The sequence below is a fragment of the Charadrius vociferus genome, unplaced genomic scaffold (genome assembly GCF_000708025.1).
Source record: "Charadrius vociferus isolate BGI_N301 unplaced genomic scaffold, ASM70802v2 scaffold565, whole genome shotgun sequence".
NCBI lineage: Eukaryota > Metazoa > Chordata > Aves > Charadriiformes > Charadriidae > Charadrius > Charadrius vociferus.
Window position 1 is genome coordinate 2,706,048 of NW_009648358.1, and position 13,740 is coordinate 2,719,787.

Consider the following 13,740-nt stretch of genomic DNA (forward strand, 5'->3'; position numbering starts at 1 on the left):
ACAAAAGATATTTCATTATGAAATAAAAATTTTAAAGAGAATGGAAATATCTTATCTTCCCACTCACCATTTTGATTTCAGCTTTTTTTCGTTGTTGCAAGAAACAGGACTGCTTTTAGAAACAAGTAGGAGGGGAAAAGAAACCCTAAAACTTAATACTAAAATCTAAAAATTTGTCAAATGCACTCCTTCCTAAAAAGATTAGGAACAATATGAAAGTATCAGCACTGTACCCTAAGGGTACATTGAGTCTTTTATTTGCATTCAAAACGCAAATGATCTATGAATTCTGCAGAATTTTACCGTCAGAAAAATATCTATCCACTTTACGAGAAATTTCCATTAAAGCATTCCAGTTTAAAACTTATCACTAACCTATTAGGTTTATCAAAGTGGACTGCAGCTTTCGTTGATGGAGCACAAGAGGACAGTTTCTCTGTTTCTTTACAGGGCACAGAATTTAGCGTATCATCTTTAGAAGTCCTTGAATCCACTTCAGCTGATAAAGAAAGGTTTGTTTCCTCAGTGTTTCCAGGTTTATTGTCATTCTCAGAGCTCTTGATATCCAAGTACCGTCCATTGTCCTCTGAGACTGAGAGAGGCACTTGTTTTAAAGAAGGATGGGGAGCTACACCATAAACTGTTGACACAGCAAAGTTTTCATTCTTCAGAAAATCTATTTCACTAAAAAAAGAAAAGCAAAGAGTGAAATATTTTTGTAGCTTTCATAAGAAGGCTGTTGGAATCACAAGACTGAAGCACAGAAGTAAGGACAACATACTGAAGAGCTTCCTCTTCAACTCCAGTACGTTCAAAAATTCCTTTAACAGAAATAACTTATATCACACAAGCTGTTCAAATGGGCACTGGTTCAATGGAGCTCTTTAATCAATAATTAGTAGCAGGAAAAACGTTGCACTCTGAGTGAGTGAATCAATGAAATAAGTGAGTAACAATAGTGTTATCTGCTTCTGGCTGAAACATGAGCACTGTGACACAAATTGTCACGAGACAGAACTCTATCTGGGATGCAAAACTTTAAATACTATAGTGGTGAACAAATATATACTATCCCACCTGGCTTTAAAGTGGTAACTATGTAAGTCAATAAAGCCACTTAGAAATTATGCACTTGCCCATATGTTGTATCGGTGCATGTCTTAGGAGGAATGATATCTCATAGCTTACAGAATCATGTTTTGACTAAACTTTTAAAGACTTTTTTTGTTATTTATTAAAGATACTGTCATTTCTACTATTCTTGCTCTGTAGAAAGAAAAACTGTGTTGAAATAAGTTATTTAAATAAACATCTTTCTAACAGTGTTTGCAAGCTGTACACACTACAGTGAAATAAAGCTGACTGAAGAGAAAACCTACACAAAACACATCAGAACTGATTCTGTTTTCAAAGAAGTAACTAAAGAAGTTGCATTGAGAGAACAAAACTGAGTACAAAATGAAATGATGTGGGTAATAAAAGGATAATAGTCAGTTTGAAGACTCTTCCTTTTTCTAAATCAAATACCACGTATTAAAAAAGACAGACTGCCCTGCTCTGGAGAACTAGTAACTTTATAAACATGACTTGTACGCTTTCACATATGTGCTACAAAAACATTGAGAAGTTATTCCAACATTGATCAGCAGTCAAGCAGATTGGTAAGTACATACCTCTCAAGTCTTTGGATTTGTTCCATCAAAGACCACTTCTCACTGTTTAACACACTAATTTGATCTTCTAATTTTTGCACTATTAAACATTGCTAAATACAAGATAGAAACAAAAGAGTTTAGTACAATAGAAGTTAAACAGTACTGCAAACAGCTGAAACACTTCTTCTGTACAATCTCTTACTTCTATTGACTGTGGTGTTGTTTCAAATACAGGGACGCTCCCAAGTATAGGAGTAGCAGCCTCTAACTCATCATCTTCTACACCAACTGATACATCCACCACATCTCTCGCAGTAACATGATGGTTTCCAAAGTCACGATAGAGTTGTAACAGGTCAGGAGGTTTTGGAATGTTCAATCCTACATCATCCCAAAGTTCAAAATCCTTCAAAGGAATAAGAGAAACTAAAACATACAATATAATTCCTTTTCTTTTTGTTTCTGTTCCTCGTTTGACTGCATGTCACACAACAGCAAAATAATCAGGTCAAGATTGCACTGTAGTAAAGGAGATCAAAGCTTAAATCAGGTAGCAAGAAACAAAAGTAGAAAAAGGATCCATTTCATGACGCAAAGCAGTTTCACCCTAAAGGACGCTCTAGGTAACATACTAAAGAGAGGACCTTCAAAAAACACATAGATCACAATTTATTTTTTTTCCAGGACATGAACACTTTTTAGAATCAGATACAATGTAGACTAAATTCTAGCAGAAGCCAGAGCAGGTGACAGAAGGCTTCCTACTGATAGGGGTATCATTTTATTCCCATTTCATGCACAAATACAGGTGTAATTTTCCAGAAGCAGACAGTCAAATAGCTCTGTAGACAACTGATAGACAGGGTGCATATTGTCAGTGAAATTTGAACATAATTGTATTAATCGTGTAGAGGTGTAAACAATACTAGGGCTTCCTGCCTCAAACCATCACTGTATGTCCTTCCTTTTCCGATTGACATGTTACCATCCTATTATTACAAGACCATTCCATGACTCTGTATATATAAGCATGTGCACTGCTATACAGAAGTTGTGATGGTCTCTTTAATGATGTTGTATTTCAATTTTTTTTTTTTTAACTTTTTTCCTACTGTTCACAATTTCCACTGTATTTTTCCATAGTCTCGTTACATAAACCTATTTGAAGAAAGATTATTTTCTGAAAGAATGATGTGAATAACCTAGAAAAAAATGTGCATTCTATATGTTAATTGTAGTATGTTTCTAGTTACTTTTTAGAATTAAGAATTTTCTCCTTTTTTTGCTAATTGTCTCACAACATAAAACACTCAGTTGAGAACACATAAAAAGTAAGGACAATTATTCATCTTTTCTCTTTTCAGGGCTGTATCCTCACAAATATTTGTATGAAACCTAGCACTGTTAAACTCAAATCTTAAGTGGATGATCCCGAAATTTCATTTGACAACCCATTTTCTTTACAGATTAGGATATGAGTCGTAGGAAAAATATAGGAGGACTAGTTATAGATAGAACTGGTTAAAATTGAATATTTAATACTGAATTCAATATTTAAGTCTTCTGGCAATATTACATTTTTTTGTGCTGAATATATATCGGGTGTTGATGTCACTGGGTGTTTTGTTCACCCACTAACAGTCAGAATGTAATTAGAACCTCCTGAACATTTGAAGAATTTTTTCCCATGAAATGCAAGCCAATAGAGACACAAAACTGATCATCTTAACAAAAATGCATCAAAGTACAGCTATGTTTGGAATTATTTAAGGTAACACCTTATTATTGAGAGCTTCTTCAAGACTGTATTCAATGCCACAGTATGATTAAGTATACTCATACACATGCCCAGGAGATGACAAACCAAGTATATTGTATATCTTGCACAAATCAACTGAGTACAATTTAAGGAAAAGATTATGTTCAAAATTTTACTACATCCAGATCCTTGAGTTTAACTGAAAAGGTGTCCCTCAGAATCCAGGAAAGTGTAGAAGTACCTATAACTCACAGTATTTTTCTTCTTGTTTTCTTTCCTTTAACCAATGCAAGCATTCTGCCTCCTTCCTACAAATTCTGGGAAAATACTTCTCAAAGTTGAAAATACGTCACGGTTTTCAAACCATGCTTTAGACACAAAAACGCTGACTAACATATTTAACTCTTAGAATACTCGTATGTATGAAGTGAACTACATGCACAGGAAATGTCATTTAAATTCATTTGAGTTTATGACAAGATCAGAATATGGAAAGCAAGCACGTAAAAACAACACAAGAAAACTTTACCTGATCATGATTTTCATCTGAAAATGTTATTGATGTAAGCTTGTAACTATTCTTCAATAAAAATTCATTAACTAGGAAGTTTAGAGCTCTTTTCTCAAGAGGTCTGATTGGCTCCTGGAAAAAAAGAAAACAATACACTCCATCTTTGGTTCATCTTCCTTCCAACTACGGAAGCAAATCCGTCTTAAAGTCCATGCAAAGCTCAGTTATCACCAGCCACCTACCTGAATTTCAGGACTTGATTTATAATTTTTTCGTTCCTGCAAAGGAACTTCATTTTCTGGGGAGGAAAAAAAAGTAACTAAATTTTACTCTTAAACACAGGATGAGGTCAGCTACTTCTACATTGGTTGAAGTAGAGACTTAAGAAAAGGTTTATGTACACCACCTGCAGCCTGAGTCAGGTTGGCTCGGAGGGCCTGTATGGTCTCCTTGGCTTTCCGTAGTTCAAACTCCAGGACTGGACAGGGATTTGGATTAAACACACACAGGCATCCAACCAAGGCAAGGGAAACAAAAATAAAATATAAAAAGCAAGGATGGGTGTGAAAAAAAATATACAGTTTGTATTAAACAGAAAGCATGCAATCTTTATGGAACTTATGAACACATGCAGCAGAGTTGGTCTGAAAGCAAACTGGTGAACATTTTCCATAGTTTCATTTGCCTTAAGTTAGCTAAATCAAAATTTCAAGCTGTCTGACAAGGACTCGCTGTAGGGTTTGGAAGTCTTTTTTTTTTTTTTTTCCCCTTCTTTTTTTTTTTTTCTTGCTTTTAGCTTTGCATATTACTGGGAAATGCTTGTTATTTCTTCCCCACTCTTCCAATCAGCTGATAACCATCAAACGCTCTGATTGTGGGGGGCAAGGGGAATATGTGGGCAATCAAGAGGACAGATCTAAAGCAAACAAATACATGCTGGCAGCAGAGGAAGCTGTCTCCATGTAGCAAAGCTTAAACCATGAAGTGAATGTACTGCCCCATTGAGACTACAGATTTATTTTTTTTAAATAAAATTGTACACTGAAATTTTAGTGGTTTCAATGGCAGAACTTGAAACATACTTTATTTTACTACTAAAAATAATCTCATTTTAAATCTATTTAAAAATAGTGGATTTTTAGGAATACTCTAGAGTTGACTAAGATTTTTAATTTAGTTGAATACATTTAAGAGATGCACAAGACCAAAAAATACCCCAAAATATGCAGCTCTCATATAGTACTTACAGAGAAGTTTGCAACAAAAATATCACTGCTCCCTTATTCTAAAAGTTTCAAGTGGCTCTAGACTATACAACACTTTCAATGATCTAGACTCAACTTTAGAGAGTCAAAAATATGTAATTCTAGCTGCTGTTGTCACCTGCTCCACCTCCCCACCCATTGTCATGTGTTATGTGTTTCTCACGTTCCAATGTTACCTCCGGAAAGGGCCAGTAGTTCTTTGCACTGGAATTTCATGTGTTTTGATGTTGAGGCCATACATATACTGTGGCCTCAAATTTTAAAACCTTGTACCTTTTCAAAACATAAAGTAAATGTTCCTTTTATAGCCACTGACAGAGCATCTAAAGGAACCTATTTACGGAATTACCAGATAATTACATGCATTTCATTAATTCTTAGATTAATCTCATCACACTTAAATATATAGTTACCAGAAAGAAGGATACTTGTACTTAACTAGAAGAGATGAGCACACAACAGCTACCATACTGAAGTGTTAAACTATTCTAAATAGATTATCCAACATTTACTTTATTGCCATGCACAATTAAAAATGCTATAGCTGCTTTTAATAAGAAAATATTAATGAGAATTTTAATCATTGCCTGGAAACAATTTAACACGGCGTTTTAACTATTTACACGGAGGATAATGCATGGCAGAAACACTGCATTGGTTTTTGCTTGTAAGAAATGCTACTGAAGACTACAAATAAAATGGTTTCCTCTTTTGAACATCTGTTACTAAGATTCTTTTGATAATTAGCAAGCATGGAAAAAAGGATTCACTCAGTTTGCATTTATCCATAAAAACTGAAGGAGTAACTACAGTACACCACATTTGCTACATAAAAGTAACTTGTTTGATGCACAGAATTTTACTGCAGCGATACAAAAGCGCAACTGAGGATACGATGAATAAAATATGTATAATCTCTCTAGTATTCAGCAATGCTGATCTGCAAATACTTCTGTGCAACAAAGTTAGAAAATGCTCTTGTAGTAAAGTATCTAATAATTTTAGCACTTCCTTGCATTTGAGTTACTAATTCACAGTTACAATTCTAAGTTGTAAGCTACTAATTTGTTAGTTTTTGAAAATTGTAAAGAATTCAAATTAAGTAATTTTTCTTATGGAAATCACTGTGTGTTAACATTTTATTCTTGTAAAACATTTTCAAAGACCAGAACAGTTGCAGATCAGGAGTGCCCTGCACTAGAATGATATAAATAATAAAAAAAAGTTAGGAAAACAACACAAACTAGAAAAAATTAAGGAATCCCATTAAGGAAAATAGGAAATAGGAATAAGACATGTCTGAAGGCATAGAAAGCCAAAAAAACTTATGTCAGACAAACCCATGTCAGACGGCAAGAATTAATTTTTAGTGAACTGTCACGATGCTGAAAATTCTTAGAAGCCATTGAGACTTTACCCATTCAACCTTAAAAGTAGATTACTCTGCTGCATGTTTCTCTGTATACAGTGGGAGATTCTGGACATAGTATATTTGAGAAGTTGTCACTTTGCAGCATAAGAAGCCACATAATTACACTACAACACAGCATTGTTACAATCATCTCTTAGTCTTACTAATATCATAACTGCCACCATACAAACCTTGAGACGCCTAGGTCAGTCACAAATTTAGCTTTTATTTGAAGAAACTTGTTTGTATTTTTTTTATAGAAGCATAAATATTTGTAAATAGCTACAACACCATTTCAATCAAATTTTAAATTATGATTAAAATCTCTTCATTGTAGAAGCTACACTGAAATGCAATCTTCTCCCAAAATACGTAATAATTTTTAACTCAACACGTGTAGTAATGAAATCAACACTGGAAATCCCCATTTGTTGATGATATGACATTCTCTTAAATAAAAAAAAGCAACCTCTAATCCCCTTCTTTGTAACCATTGTCAAGTACTGACTTTTAAAATAAACTACATTATCTTGCTCTCCCCCTCCTACTGTAAAGCTTATGTACCTTAGAGAAGTTAACCCTTCAAAAGCATTGATAAAGCCAGCTAAAGCTTAACTTGTGCTTGACTGAACCGATAACACGTATAACTCATTATAGTACTTAGTCAAAGGAGCTGACGCTCCTTAAAAACGATGCACAGAAGAGTTTTCTGCAGACAGCCTAGGAAAGAAAAGAACCAAATTGATTCTCCTCCACATCAGGAAAGCAGAGAGTAGACATGTAGAGCTCTGAGGTTAAACTTCCTACAAGAAAAGGGCATTTCTGAACAATCTGTTTAGCCTAAGAGGAGAAAACGGCTCCTTCTGAATTTAAGTGGCTCTCTCGCTTTTTTGTTTTTATAAAGAACTCAAATCACTACAGCTACCATTCTGGGAAAAAAAAAACCCAAACAAAAAATCAAAAACCCAAACTACTTAGACTTACTTAAGAGTTCAGCTTAGAAATTTAAAAATTAAGCTTTCTCAAGGATTTTATCCTACTCATCCACATTTGTTAATGACTGCAGAGCTATTGAACCATAGATTGAGAAGCTAGCTACAAAGAACAACCTGCAATTTGGGATATTGAACAAGTTGAGATCTACATGAAAGCAGTCTTGTTGGGCCAAGGCCAAAAGGTTGAAGAAATAAACAGTACTTTAAAAAAATCTCAATACTTACTTTTGTATAAGCAGTATTTTTTCCAATTCTACTAGAATTTTACATTCTACATATGAATTATCTTGTCAGACTTTTGCACACTTCAGTATGAAGTACTTCAGACAACAGCAGAAAGGTAGTTTTGTTGTGAAGCCACTATATGGCATTCTGGCATTTTCTTTTAAAAGCAGTTCTCCGCTGAAGTATCAAGGGGCCCTGTGCTTACCTAGCGTTCCTCAAATTTGGACATACTGTTATAAGTTTTGTTGTTGCTTGGTTCTCAACTGTCATTTCAAGTTCTTCCTCCTTCTAAAGTAAACACAGAACTCTAGATGTCCTAAATTATTCCTTCTAAAACGTGCATGACATCCTACTACATTTGATGGATCTGTGCATACATTTTGAGTCAATCAGAAGAAATCTAAATTCTCTGATTACAGTTAGCACTGTCAGAATATACTTCAAGACCTAATGTTTCCTAATTCCCACTTCCCTGACACTAGTCCTAAGAAGACAAGAAGTGAGCATACTTACAGTCAGATATAATACAAATAGACCTGAATCAGAAAGTTCTACTGCAGCATCAGAGATGACTATCAAGCTACCAAAATTACGATCAGCATGAGAGTTCATAAGCAAGTTAACAGAGAACTTGTTATCATTCTACTAGTGGGAAGCCAACACTTAACTCATTAGTCTCATTCGTGCTTTTAAGTTAATGAGACAGCACCAGCTACAGGAAAGACCTGAACTATAGCAATCTCATCTTCAAGTTTAACCCTTGGAGACCACCAACTTGGATGGAAATTAACGAGGCTTACAATTCTCTAACAATGCTTAAGACAGGAAATGGCAAGACAAAACCAGACCCACTTCCAGGATGAACAAATTGAACACACAGTGTCAGCAAGTGACTGTTGTATTACAGATGCCTTTTGTGTTTTGTTTGTGGTTGGTTTGGGTTTTTTTTAGGATTCTCCTCTGATTTTGATTGCTCACAACTAATAGTACTTGTTAAAAACAAACAAAAAGGCTCTATAAAAGGCAGAAACTGTGAATCTAGGTCTAGATAAATGAAATCCTCAAAAACAAATCAAGTGCTTTTTAAACTTGTCTCTTCCTTTCAAATCCTGACAGGGACAGTATTTTATTCTGCCAATCAGAGATATGTAGTCTAGCCTGAAATCAATGCTAATGCAGGGAGATCTGAAAACACAAATGATTGAAATGGAGTTTGATTATGAGAATTAATTTTATTATAATTGAAAACACAGCATTGTGTTTCTAAAATTATCAGATTCTCAGAACAGTAGATGTCAAAGGCAGGTTAGCAATACTAAATATTTTGAATTATGGAAAGTAGGGGTTTTAGATCACAAGCATACTTGTGCACATGGTCAATTTCACATGTCTCAGAAGATTTAGTTCCTTAGATTGAATGTCAGACGACCTATTTATACCAAATGCTGTGCGTATTTGAGTTCAAGTCAGGTGTACTCTTTATTTCACAGGAATGGAACAGGTTTTCCATTCTCTGTTTTTTTAATGAATATTCGGAGGAGGTTTACTAAGCCTAATAAATCCTTCAGTACTGACTTAATCTTAGCACCAACGGTTTCAGCACTTCATACGTGAACTTGGATTCAAGACCTATTAGTCTGAAGAGAACAAGTTGTTTCCATCTAGTACATTGCAAGCTCTAAGGATGCATGTATCTTTTGAAACTCTGCATGGATTACAAATGTATTATCCAAATTGTTATACACCTCTCTATATTTGTGTTAGTACCAGGTAGACAAGGAAGATTTCTAAAGTGCAGTTAGTTTTGTCATGCTCATCCATACCCTCACTGGCTTTTGTGACTTGCATCTTTTCAGTCAAGCTGATAATAACAGTATAGAAGAGTCTCGCTTAGTTTCCTTCAATCAGATTTTCCAAGCGACAAGTTCACATCAACTCTTCAAAACATGTTTGCTTCTAGGCCAAATTTTGAGTCTAACACCAGATGGAATGAACTTGGCTATTTGAAATACTGAAGTCTATTTCAAACAAGAGTCTTCCTAGTTATTTCCAGGAATTTTTGGATTGGTAAAAAAAAATAAAAAAATACAGCAGCTAAGCCTAACACCATCCATAACGGGAGAGTGTGTGTGTGTGTGTGTGCGCGCGTGCGCGGGGGGGGGGGGGTGGGGGGTGTCAACTCTGGATGGTATACATGCACATTTTTTGATTTGGTGCTTTCTAGCATTGCAATGGTATAAAAGTATTTCTAACTGGGTATGTATAACTTCAGTTTTAAAGTCCTTCTGACTCATGACCACTTTCTTTAGTGACTGATGGGCATTTATTTCCTACCCTTCATTTGACATTTGACTAGGGAATTGATATGGAAATCATGGGTTCTGTCCAAACAGTAAAAAAACAGAGATAACAGCATAAGAAAGGCATTTACAAAACGAAACTATTCAAACCTCACTCTGAAAACTATCAAAAGAAAAATATGACTATCAGATCACGACCTCAAGCTTTTGCAACAGATTATAATTTTATCTCCTAAGCATCAAAGCTCTTTACTGAGAAGAAAGAATGTGAGAAGAAATAAGCAGGATGGACTTCTAGTTATGTTTCAAAGTGCATTTGCAGCTAAGAATACTTCAAAAGCAGAAGTTATAAGACAGAGTTTGTTCAAAGAAGGTACTGGATATGAAAAGTTTTTGAAACCTCTACTAACATAATTTTTTTATGTGCAAATTAAATACGTAACAGTTTTCTGAAGTTTATTGCTTAGGTAGATGGTTTTATACAGAACTGAGGCAAAAGACTTTAAGTAATTACAACTGAACAGAATGTTAAGTAGAAATAGGGTATTTTGGAAAACTTCAAGTCTTTACAAACATTCAGAAATAATATCCAGTCTTGCTTTGTTCAAGTCACCTCTTAACAGCTCATGGAAAAACCCCTCTAAAGAAATACAGAAATGTAACGTAAATACCCTGCCATACAGTTTGCTTGTCTATTACATATGACAGTGGTCAACTAATATACTCTAATCTTCAAAAATCTCTATGTATTTTAGGATGTACTTATTTAAATTCAGTATTTAATTTTAGGATGTATCTATTTCATGCTGGACATCATCAATATTTTGTCATTAACGTTCCATCAGAAGAATTGTTCTACTGAATGTCAATTCTGACTGGTCTTTACTGTCTACAAACATCTCTAAGCCAATTTACTTACTAAAGACAGGTCCAAGCAAAGATCAAACTAGCACTCTCAATAATCCTATTGCCAAGAAATATTGGCTAGAAACTGGAGAAATCTACCAAGATCATGAAAAAGTTAAAATATTTGGAATTTGCTTGTTTCTTCCTTGTATTTAAGGACACAATTCAGAAATACTTGAGTTCCTTAAACACACTGTTTAGAAGATTAGCCATGTATTTACAACTTTTTCCTCCTTGAAACTGACTACGTATATTGAAAAAGGCAGTAGTTACATAGTAATAAGAATCTGGAAGTTTCCATATAAATCAAGTAACAGTAAGTACCTATCATTCCAGACCGGAGCATCAATATACCTGAATCTGCTTCACATTCATGAATTTAATCCAGTCCTTCACCTCAGAAACACTGGTTGGGTAAGAAAAATGAGATTTTTCCCAACACTTTTGTTTCTTCTCTCTGGGTCAATACTGGTTGCCATTTCAGACTGACAGAGAGGAAATTTTGGAATCAAGATCCTCTACAGAACTATGTTTCACCAGCCTTTTCATTGCCTAAGAACCTGACAGTATTTCTGCTAGCATGAAGCATGGCACTTCAGAGCACAGACATAACAGCTTGCATCATTTCAGGTTTCATAAAGCTAACAAAGGTCACAGCATGGAAAACCTTCATGTGCTCATGGTATTAAACAGTATTAATTGACAAGAAGTAAACGAATTTCTGCAGCAGTTTCTATGGGTTTCTCTATAGCAGCTGTGAATAACTTAATACCTGAACTTAGAAAAAAGCCTGGATAAGAGAAACACAGCTTGCATGCAAAAGAGATTAATATAGTAATTTCAAATGTAAGAGAAAAGCAGTTTCTGCATTTGGCAAGATAATAATAAAACCTGAAATTAAAAATGCACATGCTCCTAAATTCAGAACAACTGCAAGAGGCCAAACCTCCCTGTCACTTCTTCAAAACAATGTTATACGATCAAGAAATCAAATGGGAGAGAAGAAAAGCACTACAGTTAAGATTTGTAACAAAGAAAATTTATGGAACTGAGAAAATCCCAAATTTACTCTTGATTTTGTAATGCTTGTTTGATCTACACCTAAGCTACATTTAAGAGATGACTTGCTACAGATCTTTATATCAGAAAGCTATCACCTGTGTAGTAGTCACAGACTACTACATAGAATATTTTAGCATGTTTCAGCTAAACAGTGGTTGTCAGTAGGCAATATTAAGATACTGTTCTGTTGTCAAAAACTGGGCACAGTTTACAAGTACGCTGCTTGCTTCTACCCTGGTGACACCTGGAATCATACAGAAGTACACCTGGCATGAATATTTACAGTAATTATAGTAGAAGTGTCTGAAACATGATTATATCTTTAAGTGACTAGTTAAACCACTGCAGTGAAGCCTAGTCATCTTCAGGAATGTTCATTTAAATATACTGCTGCTAGAAAGAACAAGTTAAATGGTAAAGTTAACATTCTATGATTCCTCAATCATACAAAAAAAAAAAAAAACACTTACCTGCTACTCTTTCGTCTGTTTCCCTATTGCCATCATCAGAGTATCTTGCAAAATCTAAGGAATCAAGAGTACTGATGCTTCCAGCACGATCTTAAGAGGGGGGCAGAAAAAAAAAAAAAAAGATATCAGAAACAATTCTGAAGAGTTGACTGTCTTTGATAAAGTCAAAACATCATCTCATTTCAGAAACCATAAATCAAAGGCTTACTAAGTGTTCTGCAAGACTGAAATTTTACTGCGTTTTCTAAAAGTCTGCCCTTAAAGAGTATGTCAGAAATTTGAAAAAAAAAATACAGCATTACAGCAAATTCAGTGAACAGACGCTGTAAGAAATTCACCCTTGCTCCCCAAAAGGCTGCATTTCTACCCTGTCCACAGCAGATGAGGAGCAAGGCAGTGCAGTGCTCCCCCTTTTCCACAAGGCTTGGACATGCAGGTGAGCACACACAAGAAACCAGATACAAACTGTTCTGTAACAAGTTTCAAGAAGTTATGTTCCCATTTTACAGGAACCTGTAACTGCCTCAAATACACTACTTCCTTTTCCCTTTTTCAGTATTTTAAGGTATGTTAACATGACCAAATATATATACATATCTCCTGATCTAACCATTAACTTCAGTACATAGCCATTTAATACAGAATTTACTAAGGAATGCAGTACCTAGCAAAGTTAAAGCAAAGCAAGTACAGTTCATGCTAGTGCGGGTACAATATTCACAGTCTACAATTAAACTGTTAAAAAAAAATGTTCAATAAGTTCAGTAACCAACACGTTTTGATCTGACCTTAAAATTTTTTATTTTGGGGGTTGGATCAAACAAAATGCAATTTTGATAATTTCAAGTCTGTTGAAGCACATGTTCACCTTTTTATTAGAAAGATGCGCAAAGAAATTACGCAGTGACAGAACCCAAAATAAATAGAACACGTTCCTAACACAATTGAACATGCAGAAATTATATTAAGTAACTCAGTATCTTTCCCCTCCTTTTGAAATTAATGTCTATGTAGCACTTCAGAAATAATTTTAATTACATTAGAGCTGTTGTCACATTAACAAAGAACAAATTCCATACAGCTGTCAAAAAACCCGATAACTGTCAGTGGAAATAGAAGCAATTTCATCACTTGCCAGTCAAATTCTGTCGTGACTAACATCACAGAAAGTATTTAAATCC

General features: G+C 34.8%; 1 protein-coding gene across 1 annotated transcript in view; it reads right to left on the bottom strand.

Annotated features, from left to right (window-relative positions):
- Positions 1 to 13,740, bottom strand: part of KIAA1468 (KIAA1468 ortholog) — a 99,575-nt gene that overhangs the window by 51,199 nt on the left and 34,636 nt on the right. Inside the window, exons 2-8 of the mRNA XM_009885281.1 lie at positions 12,560 to 12,649; positions 4,332 to 4,403; positions 4,168 to 4,223; positions 3,944 to 4,057; positions 1,858 to 2,061; positions 1,674 to 1,765; positions 376 to 684 (exon numbers count right to left, since the gene is read on the bottom strand). Of these exons, the coding sequence (XP_009883583.1) occupies positions 376 to 684; positions 1,674 to 1,765; positions 1,858 to 2,061; positions 3,944 to 4,057; positions 4,168 to 4,223; positions 4,332 to 4,403; positions 12,560 to 12,649 (937 nt within the window). The remainder of the gene's footprint in view (positions 1 to 375; positions 685 to 1,673; positions 1,766 to 1,857; positions 2,062 to 3,943; positions 4,058 to 4,167; positions 4,224 to 4,331; positions 4,404 to 12,559; positions 12,650 to 13,740) is intronic.